The sequence below is a fragment of the Plecotus auritus genome (assembly GCF_963455305.1).
Source record: "Plecotus auritus genome assembly, chromosome: 1".
In the NCBI taxonomy this organism is placed as follows: Eukaryota; Metazoa; Chordata; class Mammalia; order Chiroptera; family Vespertilionidae; genus Plecotus; species Plecotus auritus.
In genome coordinates, this window is record NC_137770.1 from 200,382,711 (window position 1) to 200,407,364 (window position 24,654).

The 24,654-nt window shown below is 38.2% G+C and overlaps 1 protein-coding gene across 2 annotated transcripts; it reads right to left on the minus strand.

The window, feature by feature from the left end:
• Positions 1-1,309: 1,309 nt before the first annotated feature.
• Positions 1,310-24,348, minus strand: AFM (afamin). Of its 2 annotated transcripts, XM_080677383.1 has the most exons (15): positions 24,150-24,348; positions 21,714-21,762; positions 21,276-21,408; positions 20,373-20,584; positions 19,427-19,559; positions 18,727-18,824; positions 17,612-17,741; positions 15,653-15,867; positions 12,055-12,187; positions 9,880-9,977; positions 8,299-8,431; positions 6,396-6,616; positions 5,119-5,251; positions 3,630-3,687; positions 1,310-2,957 (listed from the first exon to the last, which is right to left on the minus strand). In XM_080677383.1, the coding sequence occupies exons 1-14, from the start codon at positions 24,235-24,237 to the stop codon at positions 3,652-3,654; spliced, it is 1,812 nt and encodes a 603-aa protein (XP_080533509.1). In that variant the 5' UTR covers positions 24,238-24,348; the 3' UTR covers positions 1,310-2,957; positions 3,630-3,651. The 2 variants fall into 2 exon arrangements, with proteins under 2 accessions (XP_080533509.1, XP_080533510.1); XM_080677384.1 differs by lacking the exons at positions 6,396-6,616; positions 8,299-8,431 and having other exon boundaries at positions 2,761-2,957; positions 24,150-24,336.
• Between the last annotated feature and the right edge of the window lie 306 nt (positions 24,349-24,654).

The window sequence follows — 24,654 nt, forward strand, 5'->3', positions numbered from 1 at the left end:
GTGACATGGAGGTTATTCTCCCATCCTACACAAAACAATGGAGGTCTAGGTTGCAGAGAACTTGTCTGAAGCCACTAGTATGCAGCAGGTTAATGGCAGTAGGAATTTGAAACTCCCCACCTCCTTCTCACCCTGTATCTTCAGCTTAGACTAAGTGTCTGTGCAGTGTGCACCACAGCAGGGCCCTTTTCCCAGCCCTGAATCTATGACATGTGTGATTGCTTACTTATGGTCCTTCTCCCCTGCCCAGCAAGACACAAGAACCATGTCTAGTTGACTCATATCTGTATCCACAATATCTGACACACAATAAGACTCTGATAAATATCCTATATAATAAAGAAGTAATATGCAAATTGACCTTCACACCCTTGCACAAGATGGCCACCCCCATGAGGTCAAAGATGGCCACCACAAGATGGCTGGCAGGGGAAGGTAGTTGTGGGTGATCAGGCCAGCAGGGAAGGGCAGTTGGGGATGACCAGACCTGCAGGGGAGGGAAGGCAGTTGGGGGGACCAGGCTTGCAAGGGAGGGCAGTTAGGGGCAACCAGGCCAGCAGGGGAGGGCAGTTAGGGGCAACCGGGCCAGCAGGGGAGGGAAGTTAGGAGGTACCAGGCTGGCAGGGGAGGGCAGTTGGGGCCAACCAGGCCAGCAGGGGAGGGCAGTTGGGAGCAACTGGGCCAGTAGGGGAGGGCAGTTGGGGGTTACCAGGCCAGCAGGGGAGGGCAGTTAGGGGTGACCAGGCCAGCAGAGGAGGGCAGTTAAGGGCAACCAGGCCAGCAAGGGAGGGCAGTTAGGAGGTACCAGGCCGGCAGGGGAGGGCAGTTGGGGCCAACCAGGCCAGCAGGGGAGGGCAGTTGGGAGCAACTGGGCCAGTAGGGGAGGGCAGTTAGGGGCAACCGGGCCAGCAGGGGAGGGAAGTTAGGAGGTACCAGGCTGGCAGGGGAGGGCAGTTGGGGCCAACCAGGCCAGCAGGGGAGGGCAGTTGGGAGCAACTGGGCCAGTAGGGGAGGGCAGTTGGGGGTTACCAGGCCAGCAGGGGAGGGCAGTTGGGGGCAATTGGGCCAGCAGGCAAGCAGTTAGGAGCCAGCAGTCCCAGACTGTGAGAGGGATGTCCAACTGCCAGTTGGTATTGGGCCTAACCTGGCAGTCGGACATCCTCCAAAGGGTTCCAGATTGGAGAGGGTGCAGGCTGGGCTGAGGGACAACCCCCAGTGCACGAATTTCATGCACCAGGCCTATAGTTTGTTGAATAAATGACTAAGAATCCCAAACATTATGGCCTACATGCCATACCAAAAGAACTTTGTGAGTATTTTCAAGTATTATTTATTAAGTGATCATCATCTTCACTTTCAGACATTGAAACACTAAAAGCCTTGAAAGTTAAGAGACTGGTAAGGATGGTCAGACCCTGCACCAATGATCAACCTTCATTTCCTGGCTTCCCAGTTCCTACCACTCCCTCTGCTTAGACATCACTGCCACACACTTACAGCTCCAACATCACAGCAATTTTGGCTTGGAATGGAGGGAGAGAAGAGTCACTGCCAGTCTTCCTTCTCTTTAAATAACAGATTTTATAAGGCATACAACATGGCCATCCCTGAGAGGTTGTGTGTATGTGGCTAAGAATATCCTTCTGGAATTAGAGGACTCAAACTTTGGTTCTACCTATTATGAGTCATATGACACTGAACAAATTAGTTATCTCCCCAAGCCTGAGATTCCCTATCTACACTAATAAAAGAGAAACATGCAAATTAACAATCACTCTTCTATGCCAAGCCACGCCCACCAGCCAATCAGGAGAAAGTATGCAAATTAACCCAACCAAGATGGTGGCCAGCCATGGAGCTGGAGCAAGCAGGAGGCTTGGGTTGCCCCAGAAATGGAGGAAGCCAAGCTTCCCGCTCTGGCTGGCTCTGGCCTCCACTCAAGGAGGCGCTGAAAAAGAAAAAGAAAAAAGGAGGGGCTGGGACCTTGGGTGGCCAGGGGGTGATCAGGCCAGGATGGGACGGCAGGGGCTGTTGGGGGTAAGCAGAGCAGCAGGGGGGCCAGCTGGGGGTGAGCAGGCCATCAGTGGGGGTCAGTTGGAGGTGATCAGGACAGCGGGGGGGGGCAGTTTGGAGTGAGCAGGACAGCAGGGGGGCAATTGGGGGTGAGCAGGCCAGTGGGGAGGGAAAGTGGGGGTGAGCAGGCCAGCAGGGGGGGCAGTTGGGGGTGATCAGGCTGGCAGGGGGGGCAGTTGGGGGTGAGCAGGCCAGCAGGCAGAGTGGTTAGGGGCAATCAGACAGGCAGGCAGGCAGGTGAGCAGCTGGAGCCAGCAGTCCCGGATTGTGAGAGGGATGTCCGACTGCTGGTTTAGGCCCGATCCCTGTAAACTGGCAGTAGGACATCCTTTGAGGGGTCCCAGATTGGAGAGGGTGCAGGCCGGGCTGAGGAACACCCCCCCACGAATTTCATGCACCAGGCCTCTAGTTTGTAAAATAAGAATAGAAATGATGTATACTGCATAGAGTTGTTAGGATTAAATGCGATAATGCATGAAAACTACCTAGGGACAGTGTTTGGTAAATGGAAAATATTAAGCACCAGCTGGTGATAGTAGTAGTAGCAGCAGCAGCAATGCTGGGAGCCTCAACTCCTCTTTTCCTTGCCAATAGCAGCAAGAAGGGGGTCTGTGAGGATTATGCCCACACCTTTCCTATTTTGAATCCTGCCATCTGTGGAATAGATTTAGCCAGTGAGCCAGAGATACTGATAGAATAAACGAATCTAGATTGTTTAATTTTATCAGTTTGACACATGACATCAGTCTTTGAGAAATAGCCCTATATTTTGTGTTACAATAACATTTTAGGTAAATGTTCTTTTTACTATATTCTTCTCAGAAAATGAAATTCCAGGACAGCTGAAAGTGGGTAAATTGGTCTTCCTCTTTTTTCTCCACAACCTGGGAAGAAAAAATAGTATCTTATGCAGCAAAAGAATATGAAATATTATAGCTTGGGTGATGGAAAGTCATGTATATAAAAAATAGCTAATGGTAACTATGTTCTGCCTCTAGTAGATACAAACCTACTCCCTATGGTGGTCAGGTCTCTCTTCCTGGGCATTGAACATCATTGCTATATCTATGCAACATTTGTTCCTGAAATTTGTATATGAATATTACCTAAAGTGCAGAAGAAAGCACATCTATATATATTTTTTTGAAATCACAAGCATTGATTTTGTTTATGTAAATGCTGCAGTAAGACTCTTGGAACAGGTTGACTGAGGCCTGTCTGACATCCCAACCCCTCCTCTCTCTGTCAACATCCAGACATTCAATTGCCTCCCCTTTCTGGTCCAGAGAGCTGAGTGCAACAGCAGAGGCAGAGGAGTGGGTACCTTTGGGTTATTTAGAAAACTGCTTGGACAGTAAGAAGTGCCGGCTCCATGGCGGCAATGCCAGCCCATTAGGAGTGGTAGACGCCCAGAGAAACGTCACGGGTCCAATATCAGGGTCTGTTAGTACAAGGCATGTGGGATAAACCAGAAATAGACCTGGCAGCATGAGAGCGGGGAAGCCAGGACAACCAGAGAAGCTACAAATACATTTGGCATTTGATTGAAATGTTACCTTGGTTGTTTTTTTATGTTTCTCAAGAAGCCTGGTTTTTGGCTGCCAATTTTGGACCCTAAGAGGGGGGAAACAGAAATAAATAGGTAAGTAAGTAAATAAATAAATAAAGGAATTAAAATTTAAGACATTATTTAAATTTAGAGAAGCATGCTGCCTTGAATTTTGGAAATAAAAATTAAACTATTCACATATTGTACAGGGAGACAGTGAACACTCTTTCTTCACATGAATTTGAGTCCAGACACCCCAAACCTTTTATGAACTGCCAGTGAATTTATCCCTCCCTTTACGTGGCCTCAGGTACACAGTCACTTGGTTAGATGCTAGATATTGACTCATGCCTCTAATTATGTTAAGCATCTTTTTTAAAAACCTAATGATTTGTTCCAAAATAAATTTCTCATAGACTAAGCACTCAATGCAAGCACAGAGGGCTCTCAACTGTAATGAAAGTCGCAGGTGAGTGTGTGTGCCGGGGAGTGTGCACAAGTACTGATTGTGCACAAAGTCTGTGTGTGTGTGTGTGAATTGTGAGGAAGGCTGGTGTAGAGTGGGTGTCGCTAGGTAAGAAACGGTGAGAAACAATGTTGGAAAACGGTGAAGAGGTACTTCCAAGGAGCCATCACTGGGGCTGCATTCACAGGTACTGAGGATGCCTGGACACCACAGTGAGTCCGTCAGACTGGTCACTGGAGTGAGAAGAAGCAGGACACATGTCCTCTCTTCCTTCATTCCCTGCTACCCTTATCTCCCACTTCCTCACTTCAAACACATCTGTTCTGGACCTAGGGATGTTGGGACAAGGTCAGGAAGGTGAGACAGCCATGCCCTGAAAGACTTCACATACTAATGCCCTTCTCGTTTGCCTGTGAAGTTGATTAATTTCCTTCCCAAGTCAGTTTGACTATTTTTTTATTAAAATAAGGGGTTATGATTGTCGAATTGCTAATTTTACTTTGTATTGGAAAATACTTTCCACACCACAAAATTTATTTCATTCAATGTATAATCATTGCTATCATTATTGCTATTATTATTACTATTTATGAAAATACAGAGGCTAAAAACTGTATGCCTTATAATTCATTAGTAAATAAATTGCAAAGATAACAAAAAAATAAAAATAAATAAAAATAAAATATAAAATAAGGGGTGATTCAAAACAGAAAAGGGCCAATGGTATAATTCAGGGACAATGATTGCCAACCATCCTTATTTACAGGTGATGAACTGCAGTTCAGTTTAAGACTGGTGGCATCTGAACCCAGGTTTTCCTAACATCTTTTCTTACACCATGTTGTCACCAAGGAGACAGTGCCAAAAACCCTATCAGTGACAGGTTGCATAGTAGCTGTGTAGCAACTATGTCCTCAAATATCAGCCTCTGAGACATTGTGGGATGAGTCAGAATCCTATGGGGAGTCCCGTTGCATTTTATTTGACTAGGAACACCAGTAGAATTTCAGTGGAAAATAATTGTAACTACCTCTTCATTGAAGCAGGCTTCGGGCCCCTCTACTTTGCAGCACTTGTCCACTAGGCTAGTGAACTCTGTAAGCGATGACCGTAGCTCCTCATCTGTAAGTTCAGGCTTTAGCTTCACTAAATTAACAAGAAACCTGTGACCCAAAGATGTCAAATAGAATTAATTAAAAATTTCTTTCTTAAGTTCCTCTTCTCCAAATTGCTTATTATAGTATAATATACCTTGGGAAGTGAGGCGTCTCAATTTGAATGAGTATAAAAAGTTAAAATATTCCCACTTTTGAAAGGTTCTCCTGAAATTTTTCTGTTAAACTTATGGGACGGATTTCCATGGTAACATTCTTTATAGGGTTATGTACAGCAAGATAGTATAAAAAATGTGAACATATATTATGTCTTCATTATCACAGTATTATAGAATATGTGACTACATTTGATCTTCCTAGAAAATTTATTTCCACTCCACTTGATACAGACATTGCCTAAATCTAAAAAGTAGGTCTTATTTCTTGACATTTATAGTATTGCCTAAGAAAATAAAAGTAAGATTCCTGTCACTTTTAGGCCTCTCCTTTTTTCAAACACTAAGTGAGATTCTCAGGGCATTCTCTCAAGAAAATTTGATTCATTATAATCCTACTAGAATCCCTGTGCATGGCATTCATGCACAGTGGAGGGGGGGTCCCTCAGCCCGGTCTACACCCTCTCACAGTCCAGAACCCCTCAGGGGATGTCTGACTGCCACCTAAGCCAGCAGTGGGACATCCCCCAAGGGGTCCTTAGCACTGCTGTGGAGGCCGGAGAGGCTCCCACCACCTCTGCTGTGCTTGCCACCCATGAGCCTGGCTTCTGGCTGAGCAGTGCTCCCCTGTGGGAGCACACTGACTACCAGGGGGCAGCTCCTGCGTTGAGCGTCTGCCCCCTGGTGGTCAGTGTGCATCATAGGAACCGGTTGTTCTGCAGTTCCGTCGATTTGCATATTAGCCTTTTATTATATAAGATAAGCCTTTCTGCTGGGTATCCTAATTCACTTTCCCAACTCACAGTCTGCTGGAAACTCCATGTCCACAGCAAAGGAAAAGGCTAGCTAGGTTTCAACGTTAAACAATGCAATCAATATTTTTCTGGTGTTTTTCTGAGTTAGAGAGACAGGACAATTTGATGGGAGGAAAAGGACTGTAATACTGAAATCACATATCCATTACAATAAACCTTCCCATTAACACACGATGTGTCTTCCCGCTGCAGAAAAAGATGAGTGGAAGAGAATGGTAGTACCTGTCTTTCTTTCTCTGGAGCTCCTCCTTATGTGCCTGACACAAGTCTGTGTGAAACGTGAATAAACCTTGAGAGGTAGATGGAGGCATATATGTTTTATCGGCTTCTAGGGCCTCAAAGCAGGGCCTTCGGAAGGCAAAGTTGGTTTTACAACAGTGGTCCACGGCAGGGTTGATGGTTCGATTCTTTACTCCACATATTTCTCCAATAACTAAATCCACCTGTACCAATGAAAGTTGGAACTCAGATAGGACTTTAAAACTTGAGTGGTGCTCTGAAATATGGTTAAGTGAATCATTAGATTATTATACGTTCACTGTTAACTTTACTCAGAAAAACCCATGCACTCATAACATGACATTACGTACATAGAAAAGTAGGAGCTGGGATCCTAAGTGGCATTACATATAACAACATTTCAAGCCATAGCAATTTAAATGCCTAGAGATTGATTTCTTGTTATCACATGTACAAATTTGTGATTGTTAGTTGCAAACAGCTAAATCAAAGTGGCAGCCAAACACTATGGCCCTTAGATTTATATCTCTCCTGGGATATGTCCCAGGGTACTGTTCAACCCAGCCCTAAAAAACACCCAACTTGCAATGGGGGTTTGAGAGGGGCAGGGAAACAGCAATTCCCTGACTGACCTGGTGGGCAAGAGAGAGAATTTGTAACATTGCTTAAAATTATAAGGTTTCCTTTATCATTCTGAAACATTATTGTGATTCCTAAAACATTTGTCCCAACAAATTACTTCTATATAAATAAGAGGTAAGAAAGATGATTTGGAGAACTCCAAGAAAATATTTAAGACATTCTCTTTTTCTTCCTTTGATTTTGATTCAGTGAGTCAAAAAGAAAACTTGACATTCCTTGCTTAACAATGTTGAAAACAATGAAGAGAGGAAAACACATAATTGCTATAAAGCAATGAGGACATATACAAGGTGTCCCAAAAACATGTATACACTCTTTAATAGCTGATGGCTCAATACCTATTTCCTTCTTTTCAGCCAGACTAAGCTTTGAACAAAGGAAATTAATCCTAAAATGCTACTGGAAGTTTGAAAATGCAATTGAAGTACAAATACTGCCTTTATAATTATTCAGTGTGTATAAAAATGCAGACACACTATAACAACTGATAACTTACTTAATTTTCACTCCTTTTCCAGTTTAACTGATTTGAAATAATGGGTGAAGCCAGACTAAGCTTTGAAAAAAGACATTTTTTATGGGGACACATAAAAGGTAAAGTTTATGCTACAAAACTGGCAACAATTGGCAAGTTGAGGGTGTACAAATACCAAACACAATGATTCTTGATGTTTGTGATTCCATTGTTGCGCGTTTTCATCAGTGCCTGGACCAAAACAGTCATCAATTTTAAAAAACAATTGACATTGACAAAAAAAATTATTCATTTCTGTGGATACTTTTAAATTTTGAAAACGAGCTATCCTATCTAATAAAAGGCTAATATGTAAATCAACCGAACTGTGGAACAACCAGTTGCTATGACGCACACTGACCACCAGGTGGCAGATGCTCAATGCAGGGCTGCCCCCTGGTGATCAGTGTGCTCCCACAGGGGGAGCGCTGCTCAGCCAGATGCCGGGCTCATGGCTGGTGAGCGCAGCAGCGGTGGCGGGAGTCTCTCCCAGCTCTGCAGCAGTCAGACATCCCCTGAGGGCTCCTGGACTGCGAGAGGACACAGGCCAGGCTGAGGGACCACAACCCCCACCGCCCTGAGTGCAAGAATTTCGTGCACCAGGCCTCTACTATGTTAATAAACACTGATTTTATCATCACTCAAAGTGTGTATACATTTTTGGGACATTATGACTATAGGTATCAGTTTTGTTTTGTAGGAATAGTCAGGTACATGGGCCATGCTCACCAAATTATCAACGCAGGCAAACTCTTCACTCAGAGTGCAGCAGGTAAGTAAAGCTGTCACCATTTCCTCGCCAAGAAAGGTCAGTTCGTCAGTGGAGAGCTGAGGGGCTATCTTTGTGAATTTGATAAAGTAACTGAAAGAACATTTGTCTGTTTGGTTCTGAACGAAACAGATACCCATTTCCCCTTGTCTCACTACTTGAAACCCCAACACTTTAGGCTACAAACAATCAATGCACTAGTAAGGACAATGTGAACCTCAGCTCTCTTAAAAAAAAAGTAGAGAACTGTCTCTTCACCCTGTTTTCCTGCACCCTGCCTTCTAGATCTCTGTATTTTGGCTTCCTTCTAATTTCACAGTAATCTCAGAAACAGGAACCTTTGCCCTTCCTGTTTTACCTGTGAGATGAGGAGCTCCTTGGCAGCAAATACCTTGGCTAGAACGTAAAATCCTCCTTGAAATCCCTTGCATGGTAATAAATATTGTAAAGGGAGACTTTAATAAATACAAGTGGAAAAGGATAAACTGAAATGAAAGAAACTTAGATTGTTACTGGGCTGAGTGACTTCCCCCAAATAACCAGATTGCAGGAATAGTTAAAACATATTTTGGTTGGACAGTCTGCTCAGTGCCACCTTGTCTCTGGATCCATTTTGGTTCATCAGTTTATGTGATCATTATACCCCACATATGAGTGAGATCATGTGATATTTATCTTTCTCCGACTGGCTTGTTTCACTTAGCATAATGCTCTCCAGTTCCATCCAGGCTATTGCAAATGGTAAAAGTTTCTTCTTTTTTACAGCCTGGTAGTATTCCATTATGTAGATGTACCACAGTTTTTTAATCCACTCTTCTGCTGATGGGCACTTAGGCTGTTTCCAAAGTATGCATACATATTAGCATGACCAATGGACACAGATGCTGGGGCAGTGGGAGCTTGCCCTCAGGGTTGGGAGTGGCCCGGGGGGTGTTAATCAGGAAAAAAGGAGACATGTAATACTTTAAACAAAAAAAATATATTTTTAAGTGTTTTGTTTTGATTTGAAGATGTTTGGTTTCAACACACACTAGATTACTATGGTAATTAATTAAGAAAATCCAAAATAAACTGCGTATTATCCATGAATGTTCACCAGAACACTAGAAAATAAATATTAAAACTTCAAGCAAATCCATAGTTATTTCTACAAACTTAGTAAGATGGGCTTAAATCCTGGCAAACCATCTTTTCTTTGGTAAATTGTAACCACTTAAAGTTTACTTCACCTCACCCTCACCTCCAAATGTGGAAGAATCCAGAAATTCTGGCTTGAGAGTAGGAAAGACAAGTCCAAACAAAAACTAAAGCATTATAGAATCAGTTTCTCCAGAATCCTGTATTTCTTTCATTTCTGGCCTCCTTCCTGATAAGAGCTTACTATGCTAGCTCAATGTACATTCCTGGTTTTGTGGTTTTATTCTTTCCCAGAGTTTATGAATTCACCATAACTGAATGACTGAACTTAAATGTTGACACTTGGTGGCTTTCTTTATTTTATCTTGGTCACAAGTGTTAACCAACTTGTGCAAACAACTTACTGGTTTTTCAAGTCGTCTTTCCCCAAATTCTGAAAATGTTCACATTCTCGTTGTACTATTTTGAGGCTTTTCTCAGTTGTCTCATTGAATTTGCTTTCCTGAAAATAAGAACGATTATGTTTATGAATATTTTATCTAAAATTTAATCATAAACTTCACATCAAGTTGTCAAAAGCTTTTTAAATTTATATACTATTTTCAAACTATTAGCTTATATTACTTACTAAATCAAGGGTAATTTTCTTTATATGTGTGTGTAAAAATTTGTATCTCAATCAATTATAGTTATAGATACTTTTTTTGCTTACATATGAAAGTCCACATTTTTGTCATAATTTTGTACATTTTTTTAGCTTTCCAGTTTACAAAGTATAATTCAAATCTCATGGTGACAAGGATTATATTCGATTCTCACTTTGAAGTAGACAGAGCAGTTGTTAATCTGTTTTTACGTAATGGAAACTGGCCTTGTGAAATAGTGACTTGCCCAGAATGACCCAGCTAATAAGTACTGCTAAAGAGTATCTTAAGTCCCATTTACCTTTATTTTATACCTTCTTTGTCATCAGTTCATGTTGGAAATTAGAACCTCTAATAGTTGTCTTCAAATACTTTATAAACTCTCTCTCTCATGAGACATAAAATTAGACACTTACTAAGTCAACACCAGAGAGAAAACTATACACCAGTGGGTGGGTAGATGCTGTGGGACAAATTGTGTCTCCATGTAAAATAAAAAAATTATAACAGTATGATTCATTTAAGGATCAGAAAAAGACCTCCTCCTTAGAGACAGTGGTAGAGCTGTACCGAAACTCAAGTCTTCTTACTTCATTGATCAAATATAAATGAATACAAACTGGCTTTTACGGCAAGTGGAATAAATTTTTTAAATAAACCAAAAATAGTATATATCAAATGAATGAGAAATAAATCATAAATTTCAAATAATTTTTATAATAAAAAAGAGTATATATGAATTAATATTAAAAACATGAATTTCAATAGAAAAATGGGTAACTAACATGAACAAATTGTTTATAGAAAACATAATTACTATAGCTAAAATTATATGGGAAAAGTTTAATTTCATTTAAAAAATCAAAGGTTTGCTTAAAATATATTCACTATTTTTTATATATAAATCTAGTAAAGTTCATTTTCATGTGCAACATTGGTGAAGGTGAGAGTAAAATGAGCATTTTTAAGTATTCTTGTAGGACTATATGTTGGTAAAAACTTTCTAGAAATTAACTAAGTCATTTGTATTAAATTTTTATGTCTACATATTTAACCTAATAATTTCCCTTCCAATAATCTATTTTAAGAAAATAATTAATAATAAATATTAATAAAAATGAGTAAAGAGATATTTCAGGTTTGCTTATGAGATTAAAAACAACCTAATAACTAAACATCCAAAATGCCCAACATAGTAGAAAAGCAGTTAAGTAAATTATTATGATGGTATACCTCTGTTTAAAGAAAAGTAATTTTAAATTTCATTTAATGACATAAAGTTTTCTATAACACTAAATAAAAAACACACCCAAAAATTCTATCAGAAATATTATTCTAATCTTATTTTGAAACACACTCATATACAGGGTGGGCAAAAGTAAGTTTGAGTGCATGAAACACAGATTATTCTTGTCTTATTATTTATTAATTATTGTATTTTTTCCATATGAACAACTATAAACTATACTTTTGCCCCACCCTGTGTAAGAATATTTTAATTCAAAAGATGAAAGAAAATGTTAATTATAGCTATTTCTTAGTGACAGAATCAGAAAGTTTTTTATATTTTTCTTTGTAACTTATGGATCCTTTTTGAATTCTCTTTAGTAATCATTTATTACATTTACAGTCATAAAAATATTCAATATGATTCAATAAGATACAGAGTACATAAATAAAAATACAAATGCAAAATGTTTAATGGGAAGTTTGTTCATCAACACACAGGATTAATAGTTCAAACTATTATACATAACCCAATGATTTTGGTCTTCCTAGTGGTCACCTTGCACTGAATTCGAAGTGGACTCAGATTGGTCAATCACATTTTGTACCCCCTAGACTAAATTAAAACTTTGATATCAATTTTTATGTGTTTGTTGTTTTGATTTGTGGGTTTTGTTTATTCCTCTGGGCCCACGGAATGGAACCTACCACATTACTGTAACAGTCTGGAGGATTTTCTGCATTGCAACACTCTTTCAGGAGGTCATCGTACACTCTAGCAATTCTTAAAAGCTCTGGTGTAGACAGTTCTTGATGTCTCCTTGAGTATTCATAAAGAAACCTGTGATGTGTAAAATATCTTGTATATTAGAACTCAGAGAATGAGCAAAACACCAAATCCTGCTATCTTTTAGTCTAGTCAGATCTAATATAAGTCTGCTCTCAATGCCATGCTTCCTCTGGTTTGGTCAGGGAGTGATTTAAAAGGGCAATATAACTACAGGCGATCATTTTACCTAAATTCTCTATAGATAATGATTTAAACTAACAATGCTTTTACTTAGAGGATAGAATTGTTAGAGCTATTTAGAATTAATTATTAAGATTATTTAATTAATAAAGCATCAGAAATAGTATATCATACCACCAATATTTGAGAAAATACAGATCGGGTAAAATTCTGCTGGAAAATGCATTCAGATTTTCAACTAAATATATTATAGATATACTTAATCCTCAAGGTAAGTACTATTTTATAGCTGAGGAAATTAAGTCTCTGACCAGTTAAGCACCTTGCTATTAATGCAAGAATAGAATTTGAACCTAGTTTCCATGTGATACCTACTTCATTCTTTTTTAAACTATAAAACTCTCTTCTTAAACTCTTCTCAAGAGAACTCTTCTCTAAGTACTCTACTGTGCTATTTACAATCTTCTCCTAGAGAAAACATTACCCACTCAAAATAAATTAAAATGGTCTTTCCGCCCTAGCCTGTTTGGCTCACTGGATAGAGAATCAGCCTGTGGACCGAAGAGTCCCAGATTCAATTCTGGTCAAGGACAAGTACCTAGGTTGCCAGCTCCTCCTTGGGCCAGGCCCTGGCCAGGGTGTGTGCAGGAGGCAACCAATTCATGTGTTTCTCTCACATCAATATTTCTTTCTGTCTTTCCCTCTCTCTTTCCCTCTCTCTAAAAATCAATGGAAAATCTCCTCAGGTGACATTTAAATAATCTTATCTGAAAAAGAGTAATATACAAATTGACCATCACTCCAACACACAAGATGGCTGCTCCTATATGGTCAAAGATGGCTGCCCCCATGTGGACACAAGATGGCCACCACAAGATGGCCAGCAGGGGACGGCAGTTGGGAGGGACCAGGCCTGCAAGGGAGGGGAGTTGGGGGCGACCCAGGCCTGCAGAGGAGGGCAGTTAGGGGTGACCAGGCTGGCAGGGGAGCAGTTAGGCATCAATCAGGCTGTCAGGGGAGTGGTTAGGGGGTGATCAAGCTGTCAGGCAGAAGGGGTGAGGGGCAATCAGGAAGGCAGGCAGGCGAGCAGTTGGGAGCCAGCAGTCCTGGATTGTGAGAGGGGTGTCTGATTGCCCGTTTAGGCCTGATCCCAGTAGGATCCCAGATTGGAGAGGGTGCAGGCTGGGCTGAGGAACACACATCCCCGTGTACGAATTTCGTGCATCGGGCCTCTAGTAATAATAATAATGGTCTTCCATGTTTTGTGAGAGCTGTACCTCACAAGAATTTTTAAAGTCCAGGGAACAATTTTTTAGCCCTTTTGTTTTGCAGCCTTTGACTGCCTTGATTCATCTTGGTTTTTCTGACATCTTCTCTCCTTCTCCATCAGCCTTCTCAGTCCCATTTGTAGCATATATTCCCATCCCCTAAAGCAGAGGTGATTATCCTTCAGAGAACTAGGGCTCCCTTTAATATCTGACATAAGTCATGGACCTTTACACAAGAATAAAATTACATCTAAAAACACCACCAAAATGTTGCAAACAAAAACCCTTAGAATCCTACCCTAGCTTGGCAGATCCATTGAAGTCTTGCGTCAAACATTCACACCCAGAAAGACTGAACTTTAAATCTCTATTTATGACTTAACATGCTCATTGTTGCTCTATCATTTCTCCCTACACTTCAAACACTATCTGTGTTGTAATAGTGATGACGATGTTGAAGAAGAAGAAGATCATGATGATGATAAAAATTGCTTGCCTTTAGTAAGCACTTGTGCCAGGCTCAAGTGAAATGCATTACATCTATGATTTGGTTGACTTTAATTTGACTTGGCACCATGACTTGTGAGAAGCAATAGATCACAGTGGTTATAACAACAGGAGTCTGGAGTCAGACTGCTTGCATTTGAATCCTGGTTCTACTGCATATTAGCTATGTGACTTTAAAGCAAGTTACTTAACCTCTGTGCTTCAGTTTCCTTGCTTGTAAAATGAGAATAATAAAAGTATTTTCACCTCAGGGGGTTGTTTTGAAATATATATGATAATAGGTGAGAAACACTTAAAATTTGCTAACTATTCAATAGCCTGTATCTTCAGTCCAGGCCTCCTTCCAGAGCTCCAGGTCGTCATGCAAAATTTTCTCTTGACAGTTCCAATTAATTATTCTACAGGCACCTCACAGTCAATGTGCATAGATTCAAATATATTATCATACTCCCAAAACTTGCTTCTTCACCATACTTTCCATCTTGTTGAATCTGAAAACTACATACCCAACCACCTAAGCCCCAAACTTGGATTCATTCCAGATGAAGTTTCTAAAAAACAAAAGTGATTTTGTCCTTCCTTATTCTTTAATGAAAATCCTTCAGTGGCATCTCGTTACTTAGCATGCCTGCATGATCTGACCCCTTTCACTTCTTACTACCCTGTCTCTCTCTGCAGATACCCTATTCATAGACACATATACACCAAGTGGTTTTATACTTCAACCCATGCTCTACCCCCTGGATTACCAAAATTTCCTCAAGAACTTCCTTCTGATCAAGCTTTTCCAGCAGCCCCAAGTTCAATTGACCACTTTCTTCTTCTCTGCCCTCACATTACTTAGCATATAGTGCAAGAAATAAAAGAACATTTCTTGCACTCATTTATATGTCTGTCTCTTCTCACATTATACTCCCTGTTGATGAAAGCTTACTGGAGATATAGAAACTTCATAGTAAACCTAGTAAAGCTCCTGAATTATATTTTATTATCAATAAACTTTGAATGAATGAATGAATATTCCATGAATTTTATAGATGGTGAATTAAAGCACAGAAAGGTTAACTTGTCCCAGTGACTCAATCAGGATTCATATCTTGTCCCTTTGGTTCCAAGTCCACTAGTTTTGCCTTGAACAGATGGGGTGGCATCCCATGACAGTTAAGCCCACAACCTTCTGGAGTCAAATTCTTACTCTGTCATTTTTTTAGCTGTGAACTTTGGGCAAGTTACTGAGCTTCTCTGTACCTCATCTGAAAACATGGGGGGAATCATTTATTTTACATGACCTTATAAGAATTGAAATAGATAATCTATATAAAGTATTTAGCCCATTGTCTGGCACATATTAAGTACTCGATAAATGTTAGCCATCACTATAAAAACACAGGGGCATTTTCTTAAAATTGTGAAAATACCATAATCTGTAACCATGATTTTTAAAAATTATATCATACCCAATGATTTAAATGGTGCCCATTCTTTCCACCCAAATTAGCCAAAATAGGTCAAATCATAAATTTCTGTTTGCCTTATAAATTTCAATATGGAGTTACATTACTTAGCCATGAAGGTATCTTGGTCAGCATTTCGTTCTTCACACACATTTTTATTTTCAGTAAATGTTTCTTCTTTTAGAGATAAATCCTTTGGCTTGTCATCTTTATTCATGTGAATTATGCACTCGCCACGCTCTGGTATTTTCTTTCTACAGCACTCTTTAATTTTGCTAGAGATAGAATCTTGCTTTGAACAAATATGGCTCATAACGTTGCTCTGTAAGAATGAGAAATGAATTTATTTTCCCGACTTTGTTGGGGCTGGATTTTCCTTCATAATGAAATGCAAAGCCAACCATGAGCATAGCATCTGAAATTGCTTCATTTTGATGGGTATAATTTATTTAAATTTTGTGTAATTTAATACACATAAAGTATCGTATTAAAACAAGCTTTTTTACTCAAGATTTTAGATGACATGACTATGAAAAGTAAACTCTATTATATAAGTTCACATTTATTATTAAATAGTAATCACTTAAATACTTTACCCCTACTTCTCTGGTATATTGGCATTTTAAATTCTATATGTTGCTTCTTTCCCATAAGAGTTTACCTGTGCTTCAATGAGGGCCACCCAAGATATGTTACTTTAATATCTATAATCCTAGATTTCTTCCTTGTGGCCTAAAACTACATTGCCAAGCACATACTAGAAACTCAATAAACATTTTGTAAGTGAAAGAAAGAATGGTAAACAAATGAACCACTATAGTAACTACCAGATGAAGACTTCTGAAACAAGAAACCATTCTACTCATTGTTGTCCTTTTCTGATGGATACTATTAATTTGAAGCTGTTCAAATCATCAAATAATGTACAAAATAGAAAAACCTACTCTAGTCTCTCTCCCTGTCCCTCATCCCAATTCTGATCTCCACATAAAGCTGTGGAAATAAGAGAGATGACAAGGTTATCTTATTTATACATTAGTTGGATAATTTTTTACAAGCTGATCTGGCCCCTACTTCCTCCTCCAGATTCTCCAGAATGAGGCTGCACATTGTTTCTACTCTCTATTGCAGTTCACATGAACTTCATTGAGTTCCATGAAAACACCAGGCCATTCCAGAGCTCTCTGACTTTGCTTAAGCTCTTCCTCCTGCCTAGAATCTTTTTCTGATGCTTACTAAGGGTGAAGAATGGGACGCAGCTCTGGGTTGAGGTGAGAAGTGGAATGGGGGTTGAAATCATGTTTTCCATAAACTACATAGAACCAGAGAACCAGTCTTTGCAAACATACACACATCTCACCTAAGGCCATTATCATTCGAGGCAACACATATCTTATTGTCTGGAATTCATTTCTATTTTGAATGAACTATAATTCAATTTCTCTGATTTCTCTATAAAGGCATCAAAGAAGATATTAAGGATATAATATGATCCCTTTGTCTCAGCTCCAAACTTCATAGAAAAATCTTCAATTATATCTTAATTCAGTACATTATACTTACTATTATAAAATCCACATGCTCATAAACAAACAATATAAAAATAAGTAGCTAATGAGAGAGAGCAAAACATTGCTGTGAGAAACATTGATCAGATCAAACCCGCAACCTAGGTATGTGCTCTGACCAGGAATTGGTGTATAGGGCTATGCTCCAACCAACTGCATCACCTAGTCAGGGTAGAATTTGCAATATTAAAGAATACTTCAATCTGGTGTTAATGAATGTTCACAAGTATATTTATAAATTTTTATGTCAAACACATTTAGCCAAATAAAATAGGATCTGCTGAATAATCGAAAAATAATCCCATGTATTAAAAAAAGTTTTTTGGGGGCATATATTTTTACATTTTACTTTTTTATTATACTTATTTTATCTTTTTATTTAATAATATATTAACATTCTCATTTCATTATGATAAAGTAGCCACACATTAGTGCAACTTTAGGATAAAAAATGGCTGTAAAAATCACTATCTTTACTTGGTTTTAGAGAATATTTACTCTGTCACGGATGCACTGCACAACATCCCCTTCACAGCATCCATCATACTTAGAAGAAACATCTTCTAGAATGGAGGTAAGGTCTTCAAATTCAATCTTGGGGAATTTTTGACTAAGTATAGCAATGTATCTGGAAAGAGAATTGATAAATCACTAAAACATCTTGAACAGCAAGTAAAACAAGAGGGAGTTATTTGATGATACAGTATAAGTAGCGGCAAAAAAAGTATTGGTACCCTTGTTTTTTCACAGAAGTCTTTACCAAATAGTTGTTTATACATTGCATGACCTGCATGATAAGTTTGAAAATCCTAGGCCAGTGGTCGGCAAACCGTGGCTTGCGAGCCACATGCGGCTCTTTGGCCCCTTGAGTGTGGCTCTTCCACAAAATACCATGGCCTGGGCGAGTCTATTTTGAAGAAGTGGCATTAGAAGAAGTTTAAGTTTAAAAAATTTGGCTCTCAAAAGAAATTTCAATCGTACTGTTGATATTTGGCTCTGTTGACTAATGAGTTTGCCGACCACTGTCCTAGGCTTATGGTTGAGTCCTACATCAGGACTGAGGATAAAACGACCAGAGAGATGTGCTCTCTCCCATCATTTTTACAGCAAAACTCATTTTGTTAGGACCACCACTTGCAGATGTGAGCCCATGGTCAGCATAAGTAACCCATCACAGACCACTCTCCTGCTAATCTACTTGAAATCTCAGAATTTTTCTCAAAACATTGCACTAGCACCATTACTAATTGGTTAGGGCAAGCAATTGAGATAAAAATGTATCCATATAAAGTAGTCTTCTAGTCATTAAGGTCAAAGATAGGTAGATATGTCATATTAAAGCACTTGGAGGTTTTAGTTTCTAATTGGTAGCTCTCAGACCAATTCAGATTCTCAACAAACCATGAAATATCTCAGAACTAGCCCTCTCTCTTTCTGGGCTCTCCCCACCTCCCAAGTCTTTATTCATCCCGACATAATATCCTGGTTCTGAGTTATCCACATAGACTGAGGAACTAAGGAGAGTATAAATAAAAAGTCATCAACAATTTAACAAAAGTGGGACACAGACAAAAAAATACAAGTAGAAATAAGATACGTATAATAACACTCACATAGATTTTAAGACTTTCGGTCCAAATTTCAAATATGCCCCACACACATTTTTTTGAAAAGAAGAGAATGCTTTTAAGTATTGTATGACAGGTACTGCCTGAAGAAGAAAAAGAAAATTCCTTTGAAGCAAGAGCAAAATTCTCTTATCGCTTAACTACATGTCAACCAAATTATTCCAAAACTTGCTCAGAAATTAAAAAAAAATCTATGAGATTTTTATTGTAATAAATTTACATAGCAGAAGAAATACTCATTTGTGACACATTAGAAAGGTGAGGCCAGTCATTCTGATAACTACATTGCACTTGGTGGGAAGGTGAGTCATGCTGTGTGCTATGAGCTTCTTCATCTTTACTGGGATGAACCCATGTTAGGGTTAGCTAAGAGAAATCTTGCCAAGGATAGAGATAAAATGTCAAACTTTACCCTGAATAGTTATTAGCTAGGGCTTTCTTGCAATTTACAAGTAAGACAAAGCCAGAAGAGAGACACTGGAAATGGGTAATTGTCTGTCAAAGATCTCAGGAAATAAGGACTTTTGGATCAGAGCAAGTGGTCAATGGGTTGAAAACCAGTGAAAGTAGGAAGAGAATGGTTATAAATGGTAAACAACTCTTTTGCTATAATTTAATTTTCAATAAAGATCTACTGCGTTGGGTGTCTCCTTATCCTTATCCATGAAATAAATGGAATCCCTACCTTTATTCGAAAGCAGTTAGCTTTGTCTTGTTCTTCACAACATGTTTTAGTCATCTCCTCAATACGAGCCATGACTATTAGAAGTGTAGGGGTAAAAGCAAAGGGATTTCTTCTGGAAACTTCATAGATATAGCTATAAAAGAAAAAATAGAAAAAGAAAAAAATGAAAGAATGATAAAATAGAGAGGGAACAATAGAAGGGAAAGGAATGACAGAAAAAGACAAGGAGATCAAAGTGTGAAAATGAAAGTACAAGAAAGAAGGATTTCCCATTAGAGAAATCTTCAATATAAGGCAGTGTTATCTAGTCTCCAAAAAAAGTATTTTACAGTCTTATCATTGAATTTCCAACTTTAAAATGAAATTGATGATTGCAGTTATAATCCTGAACACTAAGATATGGCTATTGCCTTTCCTTCCTTCCTATGCTGCCAGATGGTAGGTATCTCTCCCTTCCATGTTTAAAGAATAACTACCTAGACACACTCCATCTGAGATTCAGGGATCAGATTCACTTATGTTCAAACACACTTGTGATTTAGGTTTCAATGAGTATACAGAAAAAGTCTCTGTTCCTGTAATTACTGTACTACTGAAAACAGATTTTTGCAAAACAGTTACTGATTTCATCTTTATTCTCAGTAAAAGCTGTACCTTCCCTTGGATGGCAATATTATTTCCTCCACTAGCAATTTTTCACCATGCACATACTTCTGTTCCAGGGCTTATCACATTAGAAAATATACATCATTAATGAAAGGATCTTGAAAGCAGGTTTCATATCTTATGTTTATATTCTCAACACTGAACACAGAATCTGACACACAATAAACACCAAATGAATTAATCACTCAATGAACAACACTATATTCCTTTGAAATAGATATTAGATATTCTGTAGCCTAAGGATATTTCTTCAATTAGATCATTTTTCTATTAAACTTACTTGCTTAGAAAAGATTCACTGTTATTTTTGTAAGCCTGGCATTTCACTTCAGGATCCAGAGTAGGGAGAGGAGGTAGAAATCCTGCTTCAGCTTTCTTATTGTAGAAGAAACAGAGTCTTCTTTCAAAGTCTACCTTATTGCAGCAGTGTGAAAAGTTGTGCTTCTGTGCTACCCCCTCCATAGCACATATTGCTTCTAGTAAAACATCATTCTGGACAACAGAGAAGAAAAAGACATTTTTCATTCAGTGTATAGTTTCTCAACATTTTGAAATGATGCAATGATTAGTGAGCATCACCCTTTAAGGAAAATATTGCAATTTTCCCAACATCAGCAGCTAAGGATCTTGACCCACACCTTTGACAACCATCCCTTTAGCAAACTTTCAGGAAACTTTTTCTATCCTATCCTGAGGCTCTCTAACCTCGTACTTTTCCTTTGCTGCTTATATATCCCTTGCATAACAGTGTTTTTCCTCCTCTCCCAAGGTGATGAGGTCAGAGTGTGAGTGTATTGATAAAGTATTTAGTAGAGGTGTTTAGTAATACTTTTTTAGAGATGCAGATGGTGATTTTGTGCAGGAAAGGCCTGGAAAAGAGGGTGTGATGGTAGAGTACACATTGAGAGAGGCAGGAAAGGAGGGGACCTCCATATTTCTGTGAGTTCGCCGGGCTCTGGTTGCCCTGTAACTTTATGTATACAGCATGGACTGCGAGCTCAGGATCAAGTCCTCCTGTGCATCATAATACAGAATTGCATCTCTCCTAGGAAACTGCCTTATCCTCAATACCAGTCAAAATAAAATGAGGGCACATAGTATCTTTCTTTTAAAATTTTCAAGCCAAAAATTCTGTGTTGACAAATAATCTTGTTTATTTATGAAATGGAAACAAGTTACTTACAGGTAATTTTGAACACTGAGGGAGTTTCAAGTTGGCCAAGCATTGATCTCTGTATTCCGTCATGGCTTTTGCCAACATTTCTACTTCCTCAAAGGATGCCTCCTGAACATATTGAGCAAATGAAATGATGGTGCTGCAACAGTCCACACAGAGTGCACAATGATTACCTGCAGAATTTCCATGTATGTCCAACCAACCCATAGGAACATCCACTTGTTGACTAACCTCAGGAAATTATCAAAGTGTGAGGCTACAAATTGTACAACTTCTTGACAATTCAATTACCTCTTCTGAATTTTATGATTAATACTATATTTACTTTTTTATATGGTTTTTATTTAATTACATTACTTTTAAGAAGCATTAACAGTTCTGGAATATATCAGATTAGATTATGATAAACACCATCATCATCAAAAAGACTTTAGAGAAACTCACATATATCCAACATTGTCCTCTATAAATTTCTGGGTAATATTAAAATCATCTGAAAAGCAAAGATATTAAAATTATGAAATATCCTGATATTTTTAACAGTTTCCCAATAACTATATAGGTTATTTAAATTCCCAAAGTATAAAAGAGAGAACTAATGGTAGAAAATATTTTGGTATATTTAACAAGAAGAAAAAAGTCATATGAACCAAATATGGGATCTTAATCACAGCTGATTGTGTGTTCAAGATACATTCATTAAACTGAATTGACTTTGAATTAATCTCAAACTGACCAGACCAAATTTGCCATTGATGGCTACCCAGTCACACATGTCAAATACAAGCATCACTTCTATGTTAAGTGTTTATCATGTAAGACTATCAAAGTAATGTGAAGGTAAACTGATAGGTGATGTAATATTACAATAGAGTCAAACAAGTGCTGCCATGGCATGCTGTTGGTCAGTAGGGTTTACAGGGCTAGCCAAACATACTTATTTAGGTAATCTCTGGACTAGTCTTAGCTCATTAATTCCCTCCCAATGAGCATAATCCAAGCATATTTATATTTGTCCACAACAACTAGTTTTACAGAGTCCTTACTTTTACAAAGTATTGAGCTATACATTATGAGGCAACCAATGATGACTCACCTTTGGACATCAGGTTCCTAAGTACTCTCACAGTACAAATAACTCATGAACATGACTATGTATAATGCAATTTAAAATGTATATGGCAGCATACTGGTTAGACAATCATATACTTTACAAAGCATTCCCCCCAATATTTCCAGTACCCATCTGACACGATACAGTTATTACAATATTATTGAATATTTTCCCTATGCTGCAGTTTACATCCCCATAACTATTTTGTAACTACCAATTTGTACTTTTTAATCCCATTATACTGTACACCTGAAACTAATACAAAATGATATTGAGTGTAAACTATAATTGAAAAATAAAAATAAATGTATATGATATTCTAAAATAAGGTGGGTAAGTATCTAACAGGCATGCTTTATGATCCCTGGGTGAGGAACTAGAAATGGATTATGGGAGGAGTGACATATGAGTTGAATCTGAAAAAAATGTACAATATTTCAGCTAACAGAAAAATAAGGAGACTCATCTTTCTGTGTGGGTAGAATAATGTGAGTAAAAGCAAAAATGTGAGACATTTTGGTATGTTTTTAGGGAAAGTCAATTAATCCACTTTGATGAGAACATGGGCAATAAAGAAGAAGAAGAATGGAACCTAAAATAGAAAGGATCTGGGTCCAGACTATGGGGGTCTTGCATAGAAAGCTGGGAGTTTGGGCTTAAATTGGAAGCCATAAAGAGCCATTGAAATGTTTATCTGAAATGATAAACATTTCTCTATTCTATTATTTCTCTATTCTATATGCTAAGAAATACCAGCTGGGATCTCCCACACCGCCTGATAAATAGAAAATGACAAGAACTATGCCAAATAGATGGACAGAAGAGTGAATGAGTGCATAGGAAAATGCAAAAAAAAAAAAGCAAAACCACCAGGAGATTTTTATTGAGAAATCAACAGGACATTGATTTTAGTAGGATAATGGAAATACAAAGGAAAACATAGGTGCAAAAGATAAGATATCAGAGACAAAAATCAATAGCATTTTTGAACAAGTTGTTACAAGGGGCAAATTAGAATAAAAACTCAAGAATGATCACTCTTGTTCAAGCCTTGTGACTGGGTGTCACTGGCAGGCACTGTGGGCTATCAAATTGAGTAAGACACAATCCTCATCTTCAGGCCATTATGTACATTATGTGGCAATCAAAACAGTGCAACTGTACAAATTACAAAAAGGTACTCCTTTCAGGCCAGAGAAATTACAACAAGACACCTCCTCTGGTCAGATGAAGTTCAAAATTTTTCCCTTTTGGTAGAAGAAATATAAAAGTCACCCTTTCCTCCAAAAGGGCACTCCTTGGCCAGGTTTGTGAGCAGGGGAATGTACAGGTTTGGGGAGATTTAGAAACTATATAGTTGGAAGAAGCAGGGTCCAGCATACCTTAAAGGTATTTTTTACCCTGTTGGAGATATGTTGAACAACTGAAGGTTCCAGAAAAATCCCAACTCAAATCTAGTGTTCACTGTTACTGTACACTATCCACATTTGTGAGAAATATGAATATTTTCAAATCCAAATTATATCTCCCAGCAATACTTTCTATACTAAACCTAAGACTAGGATTCTGTCTGTAGAATGGGTACTATGATCACCAAAATACAAAATCTTGAATAGTTCAGGATATCCAATCAGTATATACAAACTAACAGGGGTAAGGGAGAGAGAAAAAGAACACAAAAATTAAGTTGAAAGAATACAGGTTAAAAAAATAGAAATTACCCCAACTTAGTCATTCCTTAGCTGATATACAAGTAAATTTCTTACCAACATCTTGAGGCTTTGTGGGCAAGTTTAGGCATTCAGTCAAAAAGAACAAGAAAATAACAAAACTGGTAAGTTTTAACTGTTTCATTTCTTTAGAAATCACATTCACAAAGGAAAGTAATGTGATTGAGGAAAATCAAGTTTTTATATTATCCTTTGACACTACTAGTAAAAAAGTAACCTGTTTAACCTATTTCTCACATACCTCATATTTGATTGTTACTTGATCACACTGCAGAATGTTTGCTAATTATTAACTAGGAAAAAATTATCTGTGTTTTACTGGGAAAAGAATCTACTGAGTTAGAAAAAAGTCCAGAGGGTAAGTATGCACAATACCTAATCAAATAGATAACCAAAAAAAAAAAAAAATTGAAATATTGCAAATGCTAAGAGAAAAAAAGGACCAAAATAAATAATTCACCAAACACAACTAGGGAAATGTTAAATTTTGCTAGTAATCAAAGGAAGTCAAATTTAACAATAATAATTTTTATACCTGATA